Source organism: Neomonachus schauinslandi, chromosome 10, assembly GCF_002201575.2.
Source record: "Neomonachus schauinslandi chromosome 10, ASM220157v2, whole genome shotgun sequence".
Taxonomy (NCBI): Eukaryota; Metazoa; Chordata; class Mammalia; order Carnivora; family Phocidae; genus Neomonachus; species Neomonachus schauinslandi.
Genome location: NC_058412.1, coordinates 116,268,247 through 116,295,362, shown reverse-complemented (window position 1 = coordinate 116,295,362; position 27,116 = coordinate 116,268,247). Strand labels below are relative to the sequence as shown.

The following is a 27,116-nucleotide window of genomic DNA, read 5'->3' as shown; positions in this document are numbered from 1 at the left end:
TGTACATATTTGTATGCCTCTCTGATTAACATAACAAAATTAAGATAATATCCCTTATTCAGGGTTCTATCATACTAAGTCTTTTGAGAATTCATCTTCAGGGCGCCTAGGTGGCTCAGTCATTTAAGTGTCTGCCTTCAGCTCAGGTCATGATCCCAGGGTCCTGGGATCGAGCCCTGCATCAGGCTCCCTGCTCAGCCAGGAGCCTGCTTCTCCCTCTCCCACTCCCCCTGCTTGTGTTCCCTCTCTAGCTGTCTCTCTCACTGTGTCAAATAAATAAAATCTTTTTAAAAAAAAAGAAAGAAAGAAAATTCATCTTCTCTGAATTATTTTCAGGTCTTCGAAGTTTTTCTCAATTCAAATGAGCTTTGCCAGTTTGTAATGACTATATTGGATAGCCTGGAAAATCTGAAACATCCCTCCACCCAGCAATCAGCAGGAGAATTGCTGCTAACATTGGTGAAAAATGCAGAGTCCCGATTTGAGAAGGTAAAAAGCTCAGTAGCCATTTGCTGGGTTTGAAATATTGGCAAAACCTCTCCCCTCCTGCAGCTGCTGAGGTCTCTTCGGCTGCTCCTGTTTAGCAGAGAGTAACAACTGAATGGGTCCAGGGTCCATGGGTCAGTCGACTTCCATTCAACAAGCATGTAATAAACAGCCACTGTGTGTGCAACTAGGGATGGATAGTTTTTAAAATCCAAGGTGTGCTCCATATTTTCCAGAGCGGTATAGTTTTGGGGGAAGATATAATTAGCACTTATGAGAAGGTAACTTCAAATTTAGATCCTCGTCCAAGCTAATTAAAGGTGTTAAACTTTAAAAAACCAAGCCATGGGGCACCTGGGTGGCTCAGTCGTTAAGCGTCTGCCTTCGGCTCAGGTCATGGTCCCAGGGTCCTGGGATCAAGCCCCCCCATCGGGCTCCCTGCTCAGCGGGAGGCCTGCTTCTCCCTCTCCCACTCCCCCTGCTTGTTCCCTCTCTCGCTGTGTCTCTCTCTGTCAAATAAATAAATAAAATCTTTAAAAATAAATAAATAATCAAGCCATAATCAATCCTAGGAGGAGGCCAACTTAGTAAGCTAAAATCAACAGATTTTATTTAAATGTATCTGAAGTTGACACAGCAAGAAATAACAATATAATTATATCATTTAGAAATGTGAGAGGAGGGGCACCTGGGTGCTCATTTGGTTAAGTGTCTGCCTTCGGCTCAGGTCATGATCTCGGGGTCCTGGGATCAAGCCCAGCACTGGGCTCCCTGCTCGCTGCCTGCTCAGCAAGGAGCCTGCTTCTTCCTCTCCTGCCCCCCCCTGCTTGTGTACTCACACTCACTCTGTCAAATAAATAAATAAAATCTTTAAAAAAAATATGAAAGGACATACTGAAAGAGATAAAAGCGATAAAAATAGTAGTCCCTAGAAAGCATACCTGGGGAATAGGCAGGAGAGAGCCTTGAAGTACCACTGGACTTTTAAAATTGATACGTGTTGCACTTTGATAAAAATGAAAATTAATTTTAAAATGATGAAAACCCACTTTTTAACCTATTAAAATAGCAAAGATGCAAAAAGAATAATGTGATGAGAACATGGTGAGATGGGCCATTGTATCAGTTGTGTACTTTCAGCTGTAAAAAAGACCAACTCTGAGAAGCTTACACACAATTTAAGTTTAAAGGGTTTATCTTTGGGGCGCCTGGGTGGCACAGTAGGTTAAGCGTCTGACTCTTGGTTTCAGCTCAGGTCATGATCTCAGGGTCATGAAATGGAGCCCCACATCAGGCTCTGCACTCAGCGGGAAGTCTGCTTGAGACTCTCTCCCCCTCCACCTCTGCCCCTACCCCAGCCCCGCGCATGCGCCTCTTTCTTTCTCTTTCTGTCTCAAATAAATAAATAAATCTTTAAAAATAAATAAAGGTTTATCTTCTTCTATAATAAGAAGTCTGGAAGTATTTTCTAGGCTTGGTTCAGCAACTCAGCAGTGTTATCAAAGAGGCAGGGGCTTTTCCATCTGCCATGTTGCCCGTTCATGCAGTCATAAGGTGATCACAGCAGTTTCAGACTTTATGAGCAAATAAGGCTGTATCCAGCCAAGAAGAGAGATGTTGCCTTCCTTTTGTCCCTGTAATCAGGGAGAAAATTGTTTCCCAAAAGCCACTAACACATTTTTTCCCATATTTCATTGGCCAGAATTGCATCGCATGCCAGCTTAAACCAGCTTCTGGCAACTGGGCATAAGGAGGGCCATTTTATTATAAGGGTGTTGAGGACTGCCTCTCTGAGAGGCTGACATTTCCACAGAGACTTGAAGCCATGAGTCTGGGAGTGGGCAGAGTAGGTCAAGCAGAAAAATGGACCAAAGCCCAATGGCTCCTGTTTCCTGAGTATGGTAGACATCTCTGGGTGAAAGGCAAGTATGGTTTCCTCTGGCATTCTCAGAGCAGAGTGGAAAAAAATTCCAACTTCCTTGCAACACTTTTACTAGTTTGGGTTATTATAAAAATCAATATATAGTCATCAAGGAGAAATTAAAAAATATGCAAGCAAAAAAATAAATATCCCATCATTCAAAGTCACATTATTAATATCCTTGTAAGTTCTTCTAAATCATTTTATATATGTATACATACATACAGATCTATTTTAAGTAGTTTTTTTAAAAAGATTTATTTATTGGGGCACCTGGGTGGCTCAGGCGGTTAAGCGTCTGCCTTAGCTCAGGTCATGATCCCAGAGTCCTGGGATTGAGTCCCATGTCAGTCTCCCTGCTCAATGGGGAATTGGCTTCTCCCTCTGCCCCCTCCCTCTTGCTTGTGCACTCTCTTGCTCTCTCTCTCTCAAATAAATAGATAAAATATTTTTTTTAAAAGATTTATTTATTTGAGGAGGGAGAGAGAGAGCGAGAGAGTGGGGGAAGAAGGACAAAGGGAGAATCTTTAGCAGACTCTGGCTGAGCACGGAACCTGATGTGGGGTTCATTCTTACAACCCATGAGATCAGGACCCACAAGATCACAACCACAGCCGAAACCAAGAGTGGGACGCTCAACCGACTGCCCACCCAGCTGCCCCTTAAGTATTTTTGATAATACTCTTTTAAATACTAAAAATTCTTGACACCTCCAGGACCTTTCAGAAATAGCTACAGTATCCTCGGTAACCGTCATTGTCCCACAGGATTAAGGTCTTAGTGATTTGTTTTCCTTCTTCAGGTACCAGAAATTATGGGAGTTATCTGTGCCCGGCTATGCATAATCAGCCAGCCTAGAGTCCGACGACAAATCATAAATACTGTGAGTTTGTTTATCTCCAGGCCCAAGTACACAGATATAGTGATCAACCACCTTCTGTGTCATCCAGTACCATATGACAGGTAACAGAACCTGGTACAGCCTCTGAATTAAACTGGGGTGTGTGACACAGCCCCCGGTATTGTGGAACGTGGCTGCTCTCAAAAATCTAATGATATTCTTTTTTTTTTTAAAGATTTTATTTATTTATTTGAGAGAGAGAATGAGACAGAGAGCATGAGAGAGGGGAGGGTCAGAGGGAGAAGCAGACTCCCCACTGAGCAGGGAGCCCGATGCGGGACTCGATCCCGGGACTCCAGGATCATGACCTGAGCCGAAGGCAGCCGCTTAACTGACTGAGCCACCCAGGCGCCCCTGCTCTAATGATATTCTTGTAGAAAAGATAAGATATAGACAGATACCTGCAATGTAAGTCAGAATATAATGCATAAATATAAGGAAACAATCCAACAAATCCAGAATGAAGAACATTTTATAAGACAGCTGGACTGAACTCTTCAAAAAAGTTAATGACATGAAATAAAAAATGTGCTGGTGCAGTATTCTAAATAAAAAGACACTAAAGAGACATAACCACATGCAATATGTGAACTTGATTGGATCCTGGATGAAAATAAAAGCTATAAAAAGAAAATTCTGGGAAAATTAAATATAGACTCTGTAATAGATTACTGAATTAATGTAACTTTCTTAGGTATGAAATGGTAATGTGGTTATACAGAAAAATGTTCTTATTCCTAGGAGATCAATTTACTGAAGTGATTTGGAGGTAAATATCATGATGTCTGCAATGTACTTGAGATTTAGCCAAAAACATAAACACAAATAAGAAAATAAAAATATACCCATAAATAAGAATAAATCATATAGAGGAACAAACAAGATGCTTTTTTTTAGACTTGTGGCTTTCAGAGGTGGAGACACCCTGGAAGTTCCAGGAGATCCTTTCCAGGGAAGGCAATGAGGCATTAGGAGAAGGTTCTGGGCTCCCACCCCCTTCAAACAGAGCGTCATCTGTCTCTTATTTTTCTTTTTTTTAAATATAAGCTCTATGCCCAACGTGGGGTTCAAACTCATGACCCCAAGATTGAGTTGCATGCTCTACCAACTGAGCCAGCCAGTTGCCCCAGAGGGGCATCTCTTTTTGTCTGCTTTATATATTGTGATGCTGGGTAATTACTGTATTTGAAGAAAAGATTTCTTAGCTTTAAACTGTTTGAAAACCACTTTCAGTGAATGGTTCTCATAGTGTCTTGGTGTAGTGCTGATTTTTTTTAGTGATTTTTTTTGCTGATTTTGATTGGTTTAAGCTAAACTTAAGACGCTCTACCACTAAATCAAATAAAGGAAGATTTTTACCCATCCAAAGAAAAAAATGAATTAATATATATCTATTTTTTAAATATTCTTTTGGGGCACCTGGCTGACTCAGTCGGTAGAGCATGTGACTCTTGATCTCAGGGTGGTAAGTTCAAGCCCCATATTGGGTGTAGAGATTACCTAAAACTAAAATCTTTAAAATAAATTAACTAAAATAAAATAGAATATTCTTTTATATATTTCTCTAATACATTATTGTTAAATCTTTACTACTTGCTTCAGCTTATCTACACTAGATCCTTTCATGAAACATATGATTTAGTACAAAATATTAAATATACTTAGTTATTTTAAAGTGTAACTTCAGCATTATTTTATTGTTTGTATTTGTTCTAGCTCTTGGATGAATTTGAGAACCTACTGCTTTAGATCATATGAGAATTGTGGAATCTGCTAGAAATGAAAATGGCATAGTCAGGGAACTTCATTCTTACTATGTTTTTGATCATTTACCTAAAGTCTGTTAGTTGATTACATGCAGATTGGGGTGATTGTTTTTAGGAGTCTGTTCAAAGCATCTGCTATGTGCAAAGTACTGTTTGGCCTGGAGAGATAAGGGACAGGACACGGACCCTGCCCTCAGGCAGCACACGGTCTGGGAGTAGACACAGACTAATAATAGGATCCCAAAGCAAAATAAGAGAGTTCTGTGGAAGCTCACAGGAGGTGACTTAACTAGATGAAAGACTGGGGAAGAATTTCTAAAAGGAGGGCTGTCCCAAGCTGAGTGTTTAGTGTAAATTAGCCAAGTAGAAGGTGGGACAGGGCAGTGGAAAAGGCATTCCAGACAGAAGGGATGGCAAAATGAAACACAAGGAAGGTATGAAACAGCTTGATGAATGCCCATTCCCAAAGGGATGATGGGCAAATAAAAACCATGTCACATCTACGGGATCAGTATCACTGGAGGCGAAACCTGTCCCATATTTTTAGCAGACTCTCCAGATGATTTTTTTCACACTAAAATATCTAAACCATTGCCTTATAGGCTAACATGTGTGTTTTCCTAATTCAGATGCAGTCCCAGCACACTTACAACTATGCAGCAGACCAAAAGCATTTTTGAAACACTTCTTTCACAATAAATAGCTTTTCAAATTCATTAACTCCCTCAGGAATTCAGAGAGAAAAAAAAAAACAAGGATAAGTAAGTATAGGAATTTCTTAATTTCATCCCAAGAATCAATGTTCATTTTCTATTGTCCAGTTCACCAGCTATGAGACTTTTCAGCCTTTCACATTGCCTTAATGGCCTTCTCTTTAGGACCTTCTTACTTCGTTTTATTCACAGATTAGAATTATCAGAGTAGGGAGTGAAATGTTGGAATAGTTCTTAAGCCTCTCAATTTTTAGAGTGATTCTGATACATAGACAACTGGAAGACCACACTTGCTCTAGCACACAAAGATACCTAGGTAGATTCCGAAAATAAGACAATGGAGTAAAACCATGGGTAATTCCCGATCTTCCCCCTGCCCCCATAATGCTCCTTTACAGTGTTTATATACTGTCTGTGTGTGTGTGTGTGTATGACATACATATATATGACTCAGGCCCTACCTTCGAGTCAACGATAGAAAAAAGTTATTACACACTGTCTTTGTTCAAGAAGAGATCTCTTCTGGGCACCTGGGTGGCTCATTCGGTTAAGCATCTGCCTTTGGCTCAGGTCATGATCCCAGAGTCCTGGGATCGAGCCCCACATCAAGCTCCCTGCCCAGCGGAGAGCCTGCTTCTCCCTCTCCCTCTGCAGCTCCCCCTGCTGTGTGCCCACTCTCTCTCTGTCTCTCTGTCTCTCTGTCAAATAAATAAAATCTTAAAAAAAGAGAGAGAGAAAGAAGAGATTTTTTCTAAAGAGAATCAAAGCTTTATTTCTGGGCCTGGACTTGTCCAAAACTTGAGGACCATAGACTGGGTTGAGTAAATCTATCTTGAATGCCTTCTGTGGGCCTGGCATTGTGCTAGACCTTGAGGGATTCATGGAAGAAAAGCCAGGCATAACCCCTGCCTTCAGAGGGAACAGATAGACACGTTCAGAGAACTGAAAATAGCACATTTAAGATTGAGGCAACCTCTATACAGGAGAAATTTTGAAAAAAATAAAATTAAAAAAAAATTGAAAGTATTATGAGAACCCTCATGTGAGACATGGTAAAGAAGCCGCAAAAGCTTCACAGAAGAGACGACATTGTGGTTGGACCTGGAAGGTTTTGATGGACAGGGGAGAGTTTTGGAAAGGGCCTTCCAGTTTAAGGAAATGAGATGAGCAGAGAGAGCGTTTGGTAAATGTGAATGGTCTGGGGTAGCCAGAGCACAGGTATGTATGTGACAGGGAAGTTGTGAGGCTGAAAAGGTAAATTAGGACCACTTTGTCCTGAAGTCCATGATGAGGCATAGGAACTTGAGATTATAAAACCCTGAGAGTGGGATGCCTCAGTCAGCCACTCGGTAGCTCAGTCGGTTAAGCATCTGTCTGTCTTTAGCTCAGATCATGATCCCGGGGTCCTGGGATTGAGTCCCACATCAGGCTCCTTGCTCAGTAGGGAGCCTGCTTCTCCCTCTGCCTGCCATTCCCCATGCTTGTTCACTCTCTCTCTCTCTCTCTCTTTTTTTAAGATTTTATTCATTCATTCATTCATTCATTTATTTATTTGAGAGAGAGGGAAAGAGAGAGAGAGCGAGAGAGCACAAGCAGGGCCAGGGCAGAGGGAGAAGCAGACTCCCCACTGAGCGGGGAGCCAGACATGGGGCTCGATCCCAGGACACTGGGATCATGACCCAGCCAAAGGCAGACGCCCAACTGCTGAGCCACCCAGGTGCCCCCACCCCCAACAAATAAATAAAATCTTAAAAAAAAAAAAAAAACAACCCTAAGAGTAACTGTAATGAAGTCAGATAGTCTTTTGATACCCTGAAGAACTGAGCGGAAAGGAAAACCACTTCTAGATTGGATTCCAGATTCTAGGAAGGTTGTGATCATGGTGGGCTTAGGATAAGGCATTCTCCTGAACCCTCCTTTTCTTCGGGATTTCTAGGCATCTGGGTGAGTTGTGGAGAACTCTGGAGGTGGAACTGCCCAGCACCACCTGGATTCTGTGGAGACTTCTGAGGAAGCTGCAGAAATGCCATAATGCACCCACCCAAGAGAAGATGGCCTATGTGGCTGTTGCTGTAAGCCATTGAGCTTTGCCCCTCCCAACTTCAGCACAACATGCTCCCTCTCTTGGGATGACTGGTCCAACACTCCATCTGGAGAGTGTCTCTCTTCATCCCTCTCAAAGTTTGCTTCTGTCATCCATTTATAAATCTATAATGTCTCCACCAAGGGACTGACATGGACGGGGCTTGGGAGAGTGAAGGTATCAGTATAGTTTAATGAAGTTTGGTTTAATCAATGTGGTTAAATATTCCCTCATCCTTTTTTTCCTTAATTTTATTCATTTATTTGACAGAGAGAGACACAGCAAGAGAGGGAACAAGCAGGGGGAGCGGGAGAGGGAGAAGCAGGCTTCCCGCAGAGCAGGGAGCCTGATGCGGGGCTCGATCCCAGGACCCTGGGACCATGACCTGAGCTGAAGGCAGATGCTTAACGACTGAGCCACCCAGGCGCCCCAAATATTCTCTTATCCTTTAAAATATATGTATCATCTGGGACACCAGGGTGGCTCAGTTGGTTAACTGTCTGGCTCTTGATCTCAGGGTTGTGAGTTCAAGCCCCACACTGGGTTCCACCTCGGGCATGGAGCCTACTTAATAAAATAAAATGATAAATAAAATAAAATATAAAATAAAATATAAATAAATAAAATCTAAAATAAAAAAATAAAATAAAATGATTCATCATAGTTAAAGAATAATACACAACTCATAAAGAAAAAAGTCAAATAATACAGAAGAATATAACATAGAAAGAAAAGGTCCTCCTTGAGCAGAGGTTGGCAAACTTCTTCTGTAAAGGACCAGAAGGCAAATATTTTAGGTTTTCAGGCCCCGTATAGTCTCCATAACATATTCTTTGGATTTTTTTTAAAAAACAATCTTCCAAAAATCTAAAGACCATTCTTAGCCTAGCTGTATCATCTCCCTAAAAATGAACCTTTTAGGGCGCCTGGGTGGCTCAGTTGGTTAAGCGACTGCCTTCGGCTCAGGTCATGATCCTGGAGTCCCGGGATCGAGTCCCACATCAGGCTCCCTGCTCAGCAGGGAGTCTGCTTCTCCCTCTGACCCTCCTCCCTCTCATGCTCTCTGTCTCTCATTGTCTCTCTCGCAAATAAATAAAATCTTAAAATAAATAAATTTAAAATGAACCTTTTAGAAGGGTTTATACATATATAAATTTTTTGTGTATGTATTTATTTGGTATACTTTTTTCCCCCATTTTTTCCTTTTAAGTAGACTTTTTTAGAGTAGAGCAGTTTTAGGTTTACAAGAAAATTGAGCAGAAAGTACAAAGTTTCTACTCTCTGTTCCCTACATGCACAGCCTCCCCCACTATCAATATATGTTTATTTTCTTTTCTTCCCTACCAGCTTATGGTTCAGCTTTCCCTGACCTAAGTTATTATGTAGGTTTTCTTTAGCTTCCAAAATTATTCTGACATCTCTAATCTGCCATTGTCTCCTCTCCTATTCTCTCTGTTCTTGTGGATTTATACCTTTTTTTTTAAAAATCTCTATAATGTTATCTTAGTTTTAAGAGTTAGGTCAGGTAAAGGTATATATTTAATCATGTTAGCCTATAAAATTGTATGTATATATTAGTAGAATCAAATTACACATACTGCTTGATGACCTGCTTTTTTAATTTAACAATATATGAACTACTTTCCATGTCAAAATATAAGACTCTCTGTTATCCTTTTCATGGCTGCATAGTAATTTATTTATTTTTTATTACCTTCTTAAAAATAGATAATATGTAACATAGTACAGAACCATTTATTTCATTTCCAAGTTTCCTCTTAGTGAACATTTTGACAATTTCCGAACTTTCGCCATTAAAACAGTGCTACAGTAAACTTAATCATGCATATGTAAATTTTGTTATACATACCCAATTATTATTACTTTTTTAATTAGGCTCCACACACAGTGTGGGGCCTAGTGTGGGGCTTGAACTCATAACCATGAGATCAAGACCTGATCTGAGATCAAGAGTTGGATGCTTGGAGCGCCTGGGTGGCTCAGTCAGCTCAGCACCTGACTCTTGGTTTCGACTCAGGTTTTAAGATCGGGCCCTACCCTGGGCTCCCCACGTAGTGCGGAGTCTCCTTAAGACTCTCTCTTCCTTGTCCCTCTGCCCCTCCCTGCAGTGCTCTCTCTCTCTAAAATAAGTAAATAAATCTTTTTTTAAAAAAAGAGTTGGACGCTTAACCCAAATGAGCCACCCAGGCACCCCCTAATTATTTTCTTAGGATAAAGGGCATTGTAGGGGAATTTCTAGCTCAAGGGGTAGGCTTATCTAAACTTCTGAGAATTCCCAGGTGGTCCTCTAAAACATTGCCTTCTCCCAGTTATATATGAGAATGCCCATTTACCCACCCCCACTTACCACCCTGAGCATTCCTAGCCTTTTCATTGCTGCCTAGCTGATAGGTGAAAAAGAAATATTATTTTAATTGTACTATTGTTATTGGTGAGATTGAACATTTGTATATGTTTTTTAATTGGCCGTTATATTTTGTGACTTGTCTGCTCATGTTCTGTACACCAGAGCTTCTCATATTTAATATGTACACAAGCCACAGTGAGCTGAGGATATTACTAAAATGCAGATTCCGATGCAGAAGATCTGGGGTGGGGCTTGAGTGTCTCCATTTCTAACCTGCTCCCACGTGCTGCAGTGCTGCTGCTGTGTGGGCCCCACTTGGAGTAGCCTTTACATTTTTTTCTTACCAACATATAAAAGGAGGTTATATATTAGAAATATCACATCGGGGCGCCTGGGTGGCTCAGTCAGTTAACGGTCGGTCGGGCACAAGCAGAAGTAAAGCAAAAGTAAGGAGTAGTGCCAGCCGAGTTCAGCTCTATGGTGTGTCTTTTCTACCACAGGCAACAGATGCCCTTTATGAGGTGTTTGTGGGCAACAGGCTCCGAGCAGCTACATTCAGACTCTTTCCTCAGCTTCTCATGACACTGCTCATCCAGATACACCACAGCATCGGTCTCACCATGTCTGATGTCGCCATCCCAAGTGGCCTGTACACGGAACAGGAAATGTCTTCAGAGGTCACCCCTTTGTGGTAATGCCTGTTGTGATTTCACTGACCTTAACTAACACTGAGCTCTAGGCGCTGTGGTAGACACATGGATAGCCAAGATGTGGTTCCAACCATGGGAGAGCTTACAGTCTGCTATCATGGGACGTCAGGATGAAATGCCCAGGAATCATTCTGGGCTCTCACTGGTTGGTTGTCTGGTGGTTTTATTGGCACCAAGATAAACTCATTAGAAATTTATTAGTGTCACGGTGGCACATGACGTTCTTTCAGAGGAAGTGCTGTAATGTGGATTATTTAAGAACACCTGACTAGGGGTGCCTGGGTGGCTGAGGCGTTGAGTGTCTGCCTTCGGCTCAGGTCATGATCCCAGGGTTCTGGGATCGAGCCCCATGCCAGGCTCTCCACTCTACGGGAAGCCTGCTTCTCCCTCTCCCACTCCCCCTGCTTGTGTTCCTGCTGTCGCTATGTCTCTCTATCAAATAAATAAAATCTTTTAAAAAAAAAAAGGACACCTGACTAAAAGTCAGGAGAACTGAGTTCTAATTCTCATTCATTTAACAAGTTACGTACCTTGGGCAAATCTTCCTGTTGTTCTGTGCCTTGGTTTCCCTATCTGTAAATTAGGTCAGGCTAGGTATTCTCCAAGGACCCTCTAGTTCTAGGATTCTCTGGTGTTATATCAAGCATACTAGTTCAGCAAGTAATAGAGATATTTTATTTTATTTTTTTAAGTAATCTCTCCACCCAATGTGGGGCTCGAACTCATGAACTGGAGATCAAGAGTCACATGCTCTACTGGCCCCAGTTGTGGGGGTAGTTTAAAAAACAGTGTGGGGGGCACCTGGGTGGCTCAGTCAATTAAGCATCAGACTCTTGATCTCAGGGTCATGAGTTCAAGCACCTCATTGAACTCATGATGGTGTAGAGCCCACTTTAAAAATAAATAAAATAGAAAAAAAAAACTGTGGGTAATTTTTTGAGGGGGGTATAAATTATATCTAAATAATGCTTTTTTTTAAAAAGCAGTGGGTATGTGTTTAGCATCCCATATCATTTGTTTTATCATAGATTTCTTTTCACACTCCCAGGGAAACAAAATCTAGTTAGATTTCTTTACGCTGAAAATTTGTGTGAAGGGCCTTTCAAGTTATTAGAACATTAAGAGTCTTTGGGGGAAATCTAGAAAGAAGAGAAGTACCATCCAGAGCTATCAATGCATGCCCTCCTCAGTGAGAAAGCAGGGTGATTGTGTGCTGATACGTTGAAGGGACCTGTTCTATTCACTTGTACTGGCTTGGTTTGATTTAGCTTCGCCATACAGGCTACAAAGACTCTCCTCCTCAGAACATTGTGCTGGCAGGAATTCAACATCATGGAAAAGAATAAAGGATGGACCCTCCTGGAAGGAAAAGAGTGCCATCTTCAGGGAGTATCTCTCCTTGCCAAGTAAGACTTCCTTGCCATGCTCTAAATCAGAATTGCTTTAGGTATTTTTCTCCCTTCTAGTTAAAACAGCAACCAAGGTTGAATAACATCACAGGTTAGGGAAATACCCATAATGCCAGGCAGATTTTCAGAGGTCCTGCCACCGCCATACCGTCGTATGCACCTAAAGCTGGGCAAAATCCTCAGAGGGCCCCCAGCCCTGGGAAGAATGCAGTCTGGATAGGAGCATTTCTAAGAGGTGTCCTGTTGGGTGTTGTGTTTTGCAGTGCGTTGCTGGAAAGAAATCGCCTCCTTGCACATAAAGTCATGTACTTGTTGGTCCCTCTTCTTAACCGAGGGAATGATAAACATAAACTCACATCTGCAGGATTTTTCGTGGAGGTAAGATTCGTTAGAAGCTGGGTTCAGGAGGCCTGTAAAGCTGCAGTACCTGCCTTCCTGGGCCCTGTCCAACTTCATGGCAGGCCAGGATCCACCTCAGATGTGGGACAGAAATAGTTTCAGATTCAAGCCTACTGACATTCTTCTTGCCATATATTCATTAGTTGGCATTCCTTAGATACCCACTGTGTAAGCATCACCCTGTAACGTAGTAGAGGTTTCAAAGGAAAAATACACATTTTGGAATTGGTGGGAAGGTGGCTCCCCTCATGAAAAAGGGCTTAAAGGTAACTTCTTTGGCTGATTTCTGGGTTCTTTCAGCTTCTCCAGAGTCCAGTGGCTAGGAGACTGCCCAGCATATACTCTGTTGTCCGCTTGAAAGACTGGCTACATCATGGAAATAGTGTCTTCAAATTTCTTGCCCTAAAGGGACTGCGCTATCTTATCAAACACCAGGAGATGGTAGGAGGGGCCCCCAGACCACTGATTCGTAAGTCACAAATCAAACATACCCCAGAAAGATACCCAAGAAACTGGTAACAGCCAACAAGGAAATTGGGTAGCCTGGGAATAGGAGCAAGTAGGAATACATCCCTTTGTACCTTTTAAATTTTATGCCTAGGAAATATGTAAGTACTGACTTAAGTATTTCATGAAATCATAAGAAATAAGTCCAAGTCACGTATATTCATAATATTTGAAACCTATAATTTGTGTAAGGAGGTACCCTCCCATCACAGCCTGGGTGACATTCGGGTGTCCTTTTATGTCTTGTACCATGTTGCCCTAAGAGTACATTGGATAGACCATGATATCTGCTCCCAAGATGCGTATCATCTAAACAAGGATTACTGACATTCATGTTGAAAGAGAGCTCATTTTCTGTAGGCCTAGCTAGAAACTAGGCCTGGGTCAGAAGGAAAGATCAATCCCTGGGCCTTCAATTTTATCACTTGAGTTCTATTTTTTTTTTAAATATTTAAATATGTATGTATATCTGAAACAAAGATGACAGATGCTAGCATGTTAATTCTGGTTGTTTGGATACATGAATACTTGTTGCCTTATTCTATTTACTTTTTACATGTATGTTTTAAACGTTAAAACTCTGAGATTGCTTCCTTTTGGGAGTTTCAGAAGAACAGAATCCCAATTCAGAATGGGAAGGACCCTTAAGGGTCCTCAGTCCATTTCTGCTTGAATTCCTGCAAGGAATCTTACTGCCTCTGGATACATTCCATGTTGGAGAATTCACTGACCTGAGCTAGCCATTCCACTTTCTCTCATTGTGAGCAATTTCTTACATTAATCCTAAGTCTCTGTTACTGGACCGTCCCACCTGGTCCCACTTCTGCCATTATGAGGCAACTTACAACACCTCTGCCCCACCCCATCTACGTATCAGCCCTGCCAATACTGAGAGGGCAGTCATGCCCTCTTTATTTCTCTGTTCTCAACTAGCCAGCACTACCAAACATTCAACAAGCACCAGGTACTGAGTAAAGTTGGGAAGCCCTACTTTGGTACCAGATGAAGTGCTGTCCGGAGGGTGATGGTGCACTCCCTTTGGGCACACAGAGGGAAGGCATCAAGAGCCTGTTGCCGTGCATCTTAGACCTCTTATGTGAAACCGACGAGAAGATTGTTTTGTTGGCCATCCAGATACTCTTGCAACTTGTTGGAACAATGGATTTCACTACCCTGACAGCCATGATGAAGACCCTGTTCTCCCTATTTGGTGATGTAAGACAATGAGAGAGGAGAAACTTTCCTAGGGGAGGGTAATGGGCATAACAGCAAATAGAAATTGGGATAGTAATAAATATACTCTATTTTATATAGTTCTTTTTATGTTCACAGCACTTTGAAATCTCCTCTCTTAAGACCCTTCCAGGTAACTTGTGATGTTAGTAGGACTGGTGTTACTATTTTTCAGATTAAAAAAAAAAAAACTGAGATGTAGAGACTTGCCAGGGTACCACCCTGAGCATGGGTTGGGGAAGGAGTTTGTATAAGAAAAGATGTCTTTCAAGGAACAATCAGGACTGGGTCAAGGTGGTGGACTATACATATGTCCCCATTTCAAATCCCAAAGATTAAAAAAAAATACATGGAGCACAATGAACCACGTCCTCAGAAGAGTCAAGCATGGCAAGGCTGGGATTCTGAATTTCAGCAAAACAGCTTGTGTGAATAGTTAATACTAGCATCAGGCATGAGCTGTGCTGACTACATTTCTCATTTGCAGAGTGAGAGAACCACCATACTACAAAGCAGCAGGTCTTGCTATCTTTATATATATTTGGCTTCTTGCCCTCAGCTACCTATAGCTAAATAGCCTCATGTTAGGACTGCCATTTCAACCAATCTAGCCCTTATAAGTTAAGCATGAACACTTTCAGTGACTTGCTTGCCTTTGGATGCTCCCTTTGTAGGTGAGACCTGATGTTCATCGTTTCTCCATGACCCTCTTTGGAGCCTCCATAAAGTCTGTGAAATACACAGATAAGAAGAGTGTAGAGAATCAAGTCCTGGACAGCCTTGTCCCACTACTTCTGTATTCTCAGGATGAAAATGATGCAGTAGCTGAGGTAATGCCTCTGTTAACTGCTTTCATGCCCAAATAACTTCTAATCCAGAGCCAAATCTGCAAATAAGCGTTCCATCTTTGAGGGCAGGGACTTTATTCACCATTTCCGATAGCACAGACTACATTTCAATTATTTTGCCTAAGTGAATTGTGTGAAAAATCTTACTCCTTCTTTTTGTAGCCCACCCCAATATGTAGCCTAGCACAGAGCCTGAATACAGTGCCAAATTCAACAAACTCTTTTTTTGTTGACAATGACAATATTCCATTATCTTTTTCTTTTTTTTCTTTCTTTCTTTTTTTTTTTTTTAAAGATTTATCTTTTTCTTTTATTCAAGAACTGCCTGCTGGCCTTTAGACAAATAGACTTGTGTTGAGGCTAAGTCAGAAATAGTAGCTTCTCTGACAATCTAGAGAAACCTCTACATCTCCTTAATCTTCCAAGAGTTTCTGCCATGGAGTTGTGGGTAGGATGTCATCATCTTTAGTACTGTCTCATACCTCAGGAGCCTGTCCATTCCAATGTGCTAACTATGACCACCAGTTACAACAGTCCAGAGGTGTATTTAGGCTGCAAGGATTCTGGAAAAATGCTGGAGCTTTCCCCTACCCATGCTCCCCATTACAGAAATAAAAGCAGGATCAAAAATAAGATTATGGTGGGCCCTGGTACCTTAATCTGGGGGAAATATTATGGTCTTGTAACCAGAAATATGGAATATTTCAGGGTCGCCTGGGTGCCTCAGTCATTTGGGCATCTGCCTTTGGCTCAGGTCATGATCCCGGAGTCCTGGGATCGAGCCCCATGTCAGGCTCCCTCCTCAGCAGGGAATCTGCTCCTCCCCCTCCCTCTGCTCCTCCCTTGCTCATGCTCACTCTCTCTCTCTCTCTCTCTCTCTCACTTGATCACTCTCTCAAATAAATAAATAAAAATATTTTTTTAAAAAAGAAATATGAACTATTTCAGACCCCAATAAAGTATAGAGTAGAGCTTCCCAACCAACTGATGGAAAAGTTTGCCCTGTAGGAGTCACGGATATGTGGATGCATTGATCCCCATCTCACCTTCCCCCTCTCCCCCCCACAACCCCTGTCAGCCCTTGGTAATCAGGCAAGACATAGAGCAGCCAAGGCTCTGGGCTTACTTTCTTTCAAACCTTAAACGATCCCTAGCCTTGTCTTCAAGATTCTTCAGAGGGTAGCCTAAGCAGAGAGGTGAAATCCAATATTAAACAGGTTAGGAATCACTAACACAGAGAACATAGTCTACCACCCACTGTAAGAAATAAAACAGGAATAAATCATGCACCTATCCCCAGTTGAATTCCCCCAAGAACTACCATCCTGAATTTTATTGTTATCACTTCTGTGGTAATATTTTTTTCATGTCCTAAAATGTTACATGTAGAAAAAAACTTTGTATGTTGTATCATTTATAAATCTCTTAGCAACTTGCTCTTTTTTGCTTATTTAGCATTGTAAGATTTGCCCACATTGTGGGCTCCAGTTCATTTATTCTCACTGCTATATAGAATTCCATCTTGAGGATATCCTCACACTTCTCCAGTGCTCCTATTCTTGGACATTTAGATTGTCTCCAGTTTTTCATTATTACAGTGCTGCAGTGAGCATTCTTTTACGTATTTTTATTTACGTATTACAGCATTCTTTTACATATTTCTTTGTGTACCTGTGTGAGAATTTCTTGAGGGCATAAACCCAGAAGTAGAATATCTGGGTATCTTTAACTTTACTGGATATTTACAAATAATAAAAGTAACTGAACTAACTTGTATTCCCATCAGTCCCCAAAAGAATTTTAATGGCCCAAATCTAGTGGACCTGGGACAAGATACTTGCTTGAAAATACTTATAAGAGGTGGTGTGTGGTACATGGGAGGCATTCTGAGGGTTGTGAATACAGAAGAAGCCCACTTGCTAAATTTTGCTCAAGCATCTGGATCGGGATGGGATCAGTACTGTCCAGAATTCCTTCCAAGCCAGAGATTGCACAAGGACTGTGAGAAAAGGAGCTACACTTCCCTGTGTACGGTGACAGAATGACTCGGAGCAGCAAGCGGGTGGAGGAGCCCTGTCTCTCGCGCATGGGGTAGCAGTAACCCAGCGCCAGTCCCTGCTCTGGTATTACACCAGAGAGCTCTCGCTTTTGTCTTAGAGCAGTGCCTTCTACGTCCTCCCCACAACTCTGCAGGCTTCATGGCCCCCGCCAGGGGGACTGTTCAGGGAAACTGAAGGAGGGCAGGTCTCTGGTTCCTTTCCATCCCTGCCCTCACTTTAGCCAGTTTTATTTGAAGAAAGGTTACCTCAGCTAAAAAATGTCTGAAGATGCTGATCTTTGATAATCCTTTTCCCAGGAGAGCAGGCAAGTCCTAACCATATGTGCCCAGTTCCTGAAGTGGAAGCTGCCCCAAGAAGTGTACTGCAAAGATCCCTGGTACATCAGCCCTCGGGAAGCTGGAGCAGTCTGCAGATTCTTTGTATGTGAGCAATAATGGCTTGTTCACTCCTTTATATGCTTATATGCTAGCAGGCTTATTTTTTCTGATGTTGTTTTTAATGGAGGAACATGACATAAAGGAAACATTTCCCATCCCTTTCCACATCAGCAGCTGATATCCATGAACTGTCTTGTATTGGGAATCTATTTCTCTAGTTTCCTCCCAACTGAGTCACAGACTCCACTTTCTATTACCACCTTTCCTCATATAAAAGACTCTCTTTTGAATTCTTGGGAGCCCCCCTAACCTGGGTCAGAGGCTATGGGGTCAGGCTGATAATAGTATGTGCTCAAAAAACTATTCATGGAGTGAATTAAACTGGAGTTGTGTATTGCCTTTACAATGATCTCTCATCCTTTTCTTGGATATAGTGGATTGTTTTACCCTCCATCAGAGCATGTTTAAGGAGCCCCAAGCAAGGGTTGCCATGCTGTTGTAGGCCATGGAGCATGATGACAGCATGCCACTGGCTCTGCTAGGACCCAGATGGCATCCTTCTTGTCACAAACTTGACAAAGACTACTGGGGCCAATCTCAGGGGCAGGCTGGAGCCAGGGCAGCTTCAGGGGGCCCATCCATGGTTTTCTGGACATCTGACTCTAGGACTGCTGGGATCCTACTATGAAGACACGACATGTGAAACCTGTTTAGGATCCAGTGCAGGCTCCTCTGATCAGACTTATGGGGTTAGGAAGCCCCACAGTACCATTGTGTCAGGCTTGCCACTAAGGATTCTCTCTCTGACCTATACCCGAGGCACTGATGACAGTATTTACAGCAGAAATTCAGTGCTCTCAATGCGTAAGATTAGAGATTATCCATGTGACATTATAAGATCTATGGGAATAGAGTCTGTTGGTCCTCTTCCTATCCCTGAGCTGCCTGTCTTTGTAACAGAACCACTGAGAGGTGCATTTATTCATCCAGTAAGCATCCAATATGCAACAGGCCGTGGAGAACCCAGAAACATGGCAAAGTTATAAACTTCCTAAGGGAGCTTGCTAGCCAGTAAGGGCAATAAAACCTCTGTGGAAAATTAAATAGAAACTCAAGATGGAAAATGATATGTGAAGAGAGGGGTACCTGCAGAAATGCTCAGAGCTGAGTGAGGTCAGGAAGGCAAGAGCGATCTGGGAAGAGCCGATAGGGAGGCAGAGCTCAAGGCAGAGCTGAGGGAACAGAGAAGACTTAGATACAGAGAAGTAGAGATGGACTTAGAGGCATCATGGGCACAATCTGGGGCATGAGGGGGTGTGAGCACGGTGTATCCAGAGGATGTAACTTTGTCTAGGGACTTGTTACTGTGGCATCACATTCATTAAGCAACTGCAGTTATTATTTCAAGTGCCGTATTCTATGTGTCTAACGTCTGGCATCATCCCTGGCTCTGGAAACTACAGTGGGGCTGACAAAAACAGTGGTGTACTTCACTCCTTTCTACTCTTTTTTTCCCCACTTAGGGAAAAAAATGCCAGGGGACAGTTAACCTCCTCGCCCAAACATTGATGTTCTCCAAGAACGCAAAGCTTCCTATCAGGAGAGCAGCAGTCTTATTCGTAGGTATAAACACTCCTTTTATTTCTACAGTCACTTTATCCTATATCTTCCCAAACTGTGTTGTTGAGTATCCCCGTTCTTTATGAACGTGACCTTGAAAACACTTCCTTGGAGAAAAGGGCTGTTATCTCTAGCTAACTATAAGGCACTTGAAAGTCAAGTTTTTAGAATCTGTCTAATTATCAAAAGGCCAATTCTGCCAACTGCTTAGAGCCAAAGCCAGACTACAGCCTCACTGACTTTATCCTGCATTTAGGACTCTTATTAAAGTACGTGGATCACAGTGAGCTCAGGATGAAGGGCACTGACTGGATAGAGAACGGTGAGTGATCACACACTTGGGTTTGGTTTGGGGTGCCTCACGTTTCGAGAGAGATCTGAGGTGGTGACTATGGGCAGGCTCTCTTCTCTGACAGATCTGAGACCCTGGGAACCGGAGAGCCTGACTTTTGCAGTAATAAAGACCTTGGAGATCTCATCCCAGTCCAATTCCCCCCCATTAGGACACGACCCTATTTGTCTGGAAACCAGCTTTGATGAGTGTCTCAGGAACAATTCCTGATTCCACCTAGAAATACCATCTTACTAAATTATGGCAATAGCTCACAAGTACCCACAGAGATGACTGCAGCCCTATTTTCTATAAGCAGTTGTCCTGTGAGGTGGCAGGACTTAGTAATACAGAGGCTTATAGTCATATAAGGCAACCATCATGTAAATGGTTTCCTGAATTGTCAGTGAGTGGAAATTTTCAATAACTGTACAGCTTTGAGGATTTAGCACTCAAAGAATTATTTATTCCCACTTAAGAAGTAGTCCTACAATTAGAAAATGCCATGAAATGCCAAGCCTCATGACCCCAAAGTATGTACTCTGAGAACCAAATTAAAATCCTGGGGGTGTCTGGCTGGCTCAGTCGATAGAGCATGATACTCTTGAACTCGGATGGTGAGTTCAAGCCCCACGTTGGGTGTAAAGATTACTTTTTTTTTTTTTTTTTTATTTATTTGTCAGAGAGAGAGAGAAAGAGAGAGCACAAGCAGGGGGAGCGGCAGGCAGAGGGAGAGGGAGAAGCAGGCTCCCCACCGAGCTGGGAGCCCGATGCAGGACTCAATCCCAGGACCCTGAGATCATGACCTGAGCCAAAGGCAGACACTTAACCATCTGCGCCACCCAGGCGTCCTGGGTGTAAAGATTACTTAAAAATAAAATCTTTAAGAGACGCCTGGGTGGCTGAGTTGGTTAAGTGTCCGACTCTTCATTTCGGCTCAGGTTGTGATCTCATGGTCGTGGGATTGAGTCCCACTTCAGGCTCCATGCTCAGCGGGGAGTCAGCTTTCCTTCTCCCTCTGCCCCTCCCCCCCAAATAAATAAATAAATCTTGAGGGGGGGAAAAAAGTCTTAAAAAAAATAAAATAGAATCCTGAACAATTCACTACTTTTAAAATAAAAATATGTAACTGGTAAAATAGGCAGAAGCTGGACCTTATTTAAGAAAGATTATGAGAGGGGCACCTGGGTGGCTCAGTTGTTAAGTGTCCGCCTTCAGCTCCGGTCATGATCTCAAGGTCCTGGGATCGAGCCCCACATCGAGCCCCACATCAAGTCCCACATCAGGCCCCACATCGGGCTCCCTGCTCGGCGGGAAGCCTGCTTCTCCCTCCCCCACTCCCCCTGCTTGTGTTCCCTCTCTCACTGTGTCTCTCTCTGTCAAATAAATAAATAAAATCTTTAAAAAAAAAAAAAAAAAGAAAGAAAGATTATGAGAGGGGCACCTGGGTGGCTCAGTCAATTAAGCATCTGCCTTTGGCTCAGGTCACGATCCCAAGGTCTTGGGACAAGCCCTGCATGGAGCTCCCTGCTCAGTGGGAAGCCTGCTTCTCCCTCTCCCTCTGCCTGCCACTCCCCCTGCTTGTGCTCTCTCTTTCTCTGTCAATAAATAAATAAAATCTTTAAAAAGAAAAAAGAAAAAGAAAGATTATGCAAGGGACACCTGACTGGCTCAGTCAGTAGAGTATGCAACTCTTGATCTCAGAGTCATAAGTTTGAGCCCCACATCAGGGGTAGAGTTCACTTAAAATAAATTAATTAAATTAAAAAGAAAAAAATTATTTGTATAAAAAGATTATGAGAGAGATTAACTAGATTTGTTGTAGTGATCATTCTGCAATATACAGATATCAAATCATTATGTTGTACACCTGAAACTAACATAATGTTTTATGTTACATGTCAATTATACCTCAACAATAACAAAAAAAGCAAAAAAGAAGTTTTAAAAAAAGAAGACCATGCCACTTTTCTCTAACTTCTATATCCCTACAGCGATCAGAAGCAAAAAAAGGAAAAGTCACATAGATACATAGATTCTTTTATTCTATGAGGCAGGATTCTACATGGTTGATTCTGTTCAATTAAAAGGACATTATTTTCTAATCTAAAACAATGGGGAACCAAAGTTCCTTTTCCATTCTAAAGTCATTTATGTAAGAGATCTATATATGAGCCATAAGAAATTGCCAATCTGTAGGGCAAAATCAAATCAAATAACATTCTCATGTGGTTCAACCTAATGGAATAATCCTACCCTCTTCCTTCCCTAACAGTGGCTTATCTGTCTTAGAATAGGGTGTTCTAGCACTCTTTTTTGAACAAATTTATGTCACTTAATGCAGGTAATTTTTAAGCTAAATTTAAACAAAAATAACAAAATTTTAAATATGAATTTAAACTGACTTCATGACAAAATAAGTTTCCATTCCTGTAGATTCCAAAACTGGTATTTGCTCCTTCATGTATTCTGTGAAACAGATAGATCTTAATGCAAGAACTGAAAGAAATTAAAATAGCATTCCATTTTGGAAATAAACATGAATTTACAGGTTAAAATGCTACTTAAGAATTAAAAAGCTTCAGGGGCACCTGGTTGGCTCAGTTGATGAAGCAATGCAACCATTGATTTCAGGGTTGTGAGTTCAAGCCCCATATTGGGTGTAGAGATTACTTAAAAATATAATCTTTAGGGGCGCCTGGCTGGCTCAGTCAGTTGTGTCTGCCTTTGGCTCAGGTCATGATTTCAGGGTTCTGGGATCAAGCCCCTACATCAGGCTCCCTGCTCAGCGGGGAATCTGCTTGTCCCTCTCCCTCTACCCCACCCCCGCTTGTGCTCAATCGCTCGCTCTCTCAAATAGATAAAATCTTTTTAAAAATTAAAAATAAGGGGCACCTGGGTGGCTCAGTCGTTAAGCGTCTGCCTTCGGCTCAGGTCATGATCTCAGGGTCCTGGGATCGAGCCCCGCATCGGGCTCCCTGCTCCGCGGGAAGCCTGCTTCTCGATCTCCCACTCCCCCTGCTTGTGTTCCCACTCTCGCTGTGTCTCTCCCTGTCAAATAAATAAATAAAATCTTTTTTTAAAAAATTAAAAATAAAATCTTTTTTAAAATTTTACAAAAGAGGGGCACCTGGGTGGCTCAGTCATTAAGCGTCTGCCTTCAGCTCAGGTCATGATGGTCCTGGGATTGAGCCCCACATCAGGCTCCCTGCTCATTGGGAAGCCTGCTTCTCCCTCTCCCACTCCCCCTGCTTGTGTTCCCTCTCTTGCTGTGTCTTTCTCTGTCAAATAAATGAATAAAATCTTTTTAAAAAAACAAAATTTTACAAAAGAAATAAAAAGCTTTAAACTATAAAGAGGCCCTGAGCATTTTCGAGACCTTGGAGAATTGGAAATTAAAAACAAAGCCTTACCTAGGGGCACCTGGCTGTCTCAGTGGGTAAAGCATATGACTCTTGATCTTGGGGTCATGAGTTTGAGCCCCACACTGGGTATACAGATTACTTAAATAAATAAAACTTTTAAAAAAGGAGAGGGGCACCTGGGTGGCTCAGTCATTAAGCGTCTGCCTTCAGCTCAGGTCACGATCCCAGGTTCCTGGGATTGAGCCCCGCAGTGGGCTCCCTGCTCAGCGGGGAGCCTGCTTCTCCCTCTCCCACTCCCCCTGCTTGTGTTCCCTCTCTCGCTGTCTCTCTCTCTCTGTCAAATAAATAAGTAAAATCTTAAAAAAATAAATAAAAATTTTAAAAAATTAAAAAAGGAGAGCTTTATCTAAGTATGATACCAAAGATAGATCCATAAAGTAAAAGAATGATAGATTATCTATCTAAAAATTTTTTAAATCAACTTTGAAAAAAAACAGACAAAACTGAAAACTAAACAAAAATTTGGGGGATATATGGGCGCCTGGGTGGCTCAGTTGGTTAAGCAACTGCCTTCGGCTCAGGTCATGATGCTGGAGTCCCGGAATCGAGTCCCGCATCAGGCTCCCTGCTCAGCGGGGAGTCTGCTTCTCCCTCTGACCCTCCCCCTCTCATGCTCTCTCTATCTCATTCTCTCTCTCAAATAAATAAATTAAATCTTTAAAAAAAAATTGGGGGGATATATTTGCAATATGATAAAGGGTTCGCATCCTTTAAACAAATCAATAGATCTCAAAAGAAAAGTGGCAAACAGTATAAGCAGTTCATAGAAGATGAATGGCCAATAAATATATGAAAAAATATTCATATTACTAGTAATCAAAAGTTTGTGCAACAGGGGCATCTGGGTAGCTTAGTCAGTTGGGCGTCCAACTCTTGGTTTCTGCTCAGGTTGTGATCTTGGGGTTGTGAGATGGAACCCCACATGGGGCTCTGTGCTTGGCACAGAGTCTGCTTGAGATTCTCTCCCTCTCCCTCCACATCTGCCCCTCCCCCGAATTGTGCACGCACATGCGCTCTCTCTCTCTCTCTCAAATAAATAAATAAAATCTTTAAAAAAATGTTTGGGGGTGTCTGGGTGGCTCGGTCAGTTAAGCATCTGCCTTCGGCCCAGGTCATGATCCCAGGGTCCTGGGATCGAGTTCTGCATCGGTCTCCCTGCTCAGTGGGGAAGTCCACTTCTCCCTCTGCTCCTCCTCCTGTTCACATTCTCTCTCTCTCTCAAATAAATAAATAAATAAATAAAATCTTTTAAAAATAAAATAAAAATAATTTTTAAAAAGCTTATAAAACAAAGCAATGATGAGATACCAGTATGACCTTTTTCTGTCAAAATGGCAAAGACTTCTGATTAATCAACATAAATATGTTAAGGGAAAGCTGACATTATCTTTTTTTTTAAGTTTATTTATTATTAAAAAATAAAAAATAAAGTTTATTTTTTCTAGTAATCTCTACATCCAGTGTGGGCTTGAACTCACAACCCTGAGATCAAGAGTCACATGCTCTTCTGACTCAGCCAGCCAGGCACCTGAAAACTGACATTATCATACATTGTGCTGGTATGAGCATAGATTGATACACCATTTTTATAGGGAAGTTTGGCAATATGTATCAAACCCTTTAAGTAAATATATACTTCGACTTATCAATCTCACTGCTAAGAATTTATCCTATGAAAATAAGCAGAAATAGGGCGCCTGGGTGGCTCAGTTGGTTAAGCGACTGCCTTCGGCTCAGGTCATGATCCTGGAGTCCCAGGATCGAGTCCCGCATCGGGCTCCCTGCTCGGCAGGGAGTCTGCTTCTCCCTCTGGCCCTCCCCCGTCTCATGCTCTCTCTCTCTATCTCATTCTCTCTCTCAAATAAATAAATAAAATCTTTAAAAAAAAAAAAAGAAAAGAAGCAGAAATAGATACAGGAATGTTCATTCCAGCATTATTTAAAATAGCAAAAATGGAAAACATCCAAGATTAGAAATACTAAGCAATTAGTTTCATAAAGTATTGCATATCCATATTATAGAATCATAGGAAGCCATGAAAAATACTTTTTTAAAAGTATAACCTTGGGGCGCCTGGGTGGCTCAGTTGGTTAAGCAACTGCCTTTGGCTCAGGTCATGATCGCAGGGTCCTGGGATCGAGCGCCACATCGGGCTCTCTGCTCAGCGGGAAGCCTGCTTCTCCCTCTCCCTCTCCCCCTCCCCCTGCTTGTGTTCCCTCTCTCGCTGTCTCTCTCTCTCTCTCTGTCAATTAAATAAATAAAATCTTTTAAAAAAATAAAATAGGGGCGCCTGGGTGGCTCAGTCGTTAGGTGTCTGCCTTCGGTTCAGGTCATGATCCCAGGGTCCTGGGATCGAGCCCCGCATCGGGCTCCCTGCTCAGCGGGAAGCCTGCTTCTCCCTCTCCCTCTCCCCTTGCTTGTGTTCCCTCTCTCGCTGTGTCTCTCTCTGTCAAATAAATAAATAAAATCTTTTTTAAAAATAAATAAATAAATAAATAAAATAAAAGTATAATCTCTATGCCCAGTGTGGGGTTCGAACTCACAACCCCAAGATGAAGAGTTGCATGCTCTACTGACCAAGCCAGCCAGGCACCCCAAAGCTATGAAATATATTACAAAAAAAAATTTTAATGACTTGGATAAGTGATGCAATATTAAATAAAAAATTATTAGATAATATGTATAATGTGGTTCCACTTGAACAAAAAGGCACACGTGTAACTGAATATAAAAAAGAAACAGAAACGTAACAGTGGTTTTCTCTGGTGGTCGAATTATGGGTAACTGATTTTCTTCTAGTGCTTATATGTTATCTAAATTTTCTACACAATGAACGTGTATTTATTATGCACAAAGAAACATAAAAACTAAAAAAATTTAAGAAAAAGCTTAAAAGGAATAACAACTTAAGAGTAGCCTCTAGGACCAACACAGGAACTTAGAAATCAGCAGTCTTAGACATGGCTTGACAAGTACAGATAATTTGACTTTAGGGGGACTACTTGGCAGTGTGGTTATTGTAAAGGAGTAAACTATTTGGCAATTCAAAAATGAATAAGTTTCACAGGTCAAAATTGGAATTGATCTACAAATGTATAACTTTCAGATAGAGTCTTAGAAAAAGTTAGTCCTTTATCACAGCTGCTGCAGGCTTGTTGGCTTTTTAGTGTGTGGACCAGTGATCATTTTCATAGACCTTCAGCTCCAACCTGGGTTTTCTGGCCATTTAGATCTGAGAGATCTGCTGGGTGATCCTGAGCCCTCTCTGCGCATCATCGCCTCTCGGGCTCTCTTCCGAGTGCAGAAGGTGGGGGCTGAACCAGATCCCAGGCAGTCCGTTTGCGGGCTGAGGAACCTCATCAGATGTCTTCCTACTTAGAAATGCAAGGCAAGTAACATCGAGTAAAAACTAATTCTTTCAGGGGCGCCTGGGTGGCTCAGTTGGTTAAGCGGCTGCCTTCGGCTCAGGTCATGATCCTGGAGTCCCTGGATCGAGTCCCGCACCGGGCTCCCTGCTCAGCGGGGAGTCTGCCTCTCCCTCTGACCCTCCTCCCTCTCCTGCTCTCTGTCTCTCATTCTCTCTCTCTCAAATAAATAAATAAAATCTTTAAAAAAAAAAAAAACTAATTCTTTCAGAAACCACAAAAACAATAGTGCCCCATTTTTTTTTCAGACTTAAAGCAATGCCAGCCTGAAGCTACCTCCACCCATTTAATTACCTCAGAACATAATTTTTGCTGTCAAAACCTTTAAGGAATTAGAATATAGGGGAACCAGGGAAGCTCAGTTGGTTAAGTGTCTGCCTTTGGCTCAGGTCATGATCCCAGGGTCCTGGGATCGAGCCCCACGTCGGGCTCCCTGCTCAGTAGAGAGTCTGCTTCTCCCTCTGCCTGGCGCTCCCCCTGCTTGTTCTCTCCCTCTCTCTCTCTGACAAATAAAATCTTTAAAAAAAGGAATTA

At 42.1% G+C, this 27,116-nt stretch overlaps 1 protein-coding gene across 1 annotated transcript in view; it reads left to right on the top strand.

The window, feature by feature from the left end:
* Positions 1-26,536, top strand: part of MROH8 (maestro heat like repeat family member 8) — a 58,284-nt gene extending 31,748 nt beyond the window's left edge. The window contains exons 11-23 of the mRNA XM_044919040.1: positions 337-489; positions 3,210-3,370; positions 7,724-7,859; positions 10,739-10,929; positions 12,217-12,354; positions 12,621-12,735; positions 13,057-13,197; positions 14,314-14,478; positions 15,171-15,326; positions 17,701-17,823; positions 19,305-19,404; positions 19,658-19,723; positions 26,388-26,536. Of these exons, the coding sequence (XP_044774975.1) occupies positions 337-489; positions 3,210-3,370; positions 7,724-7,859; positions 10,739-10,929; positions 12,217-12,354; positions 12,621-12,735; positions 13,057-13,197; positions 14,314-14,478; positions 15,171-15,326; positions 17,701-17,823; positions 19,305-19,404; positions 19,658-19,723; positions 26,388-26,536 (1,794 nt within the window). The remainder of the gene's footprint in view (positions 1-336; positions 490-3,209; positions 3,371-7,723; positions 7,860-10,738; positions 10,930-12,216; positions 12,355-12,620; positions 12,736-13,056; positions 13,198-14,313; positions 14,479-15,170; positions 15,327-17,700; positions 17,824-19,304; positions 19,405-19,657; positions 19,724-26,387) is intronic.
* The last annotated feature ends 580 nt before the right edge of the window (positions 26,537-27,116 follow it).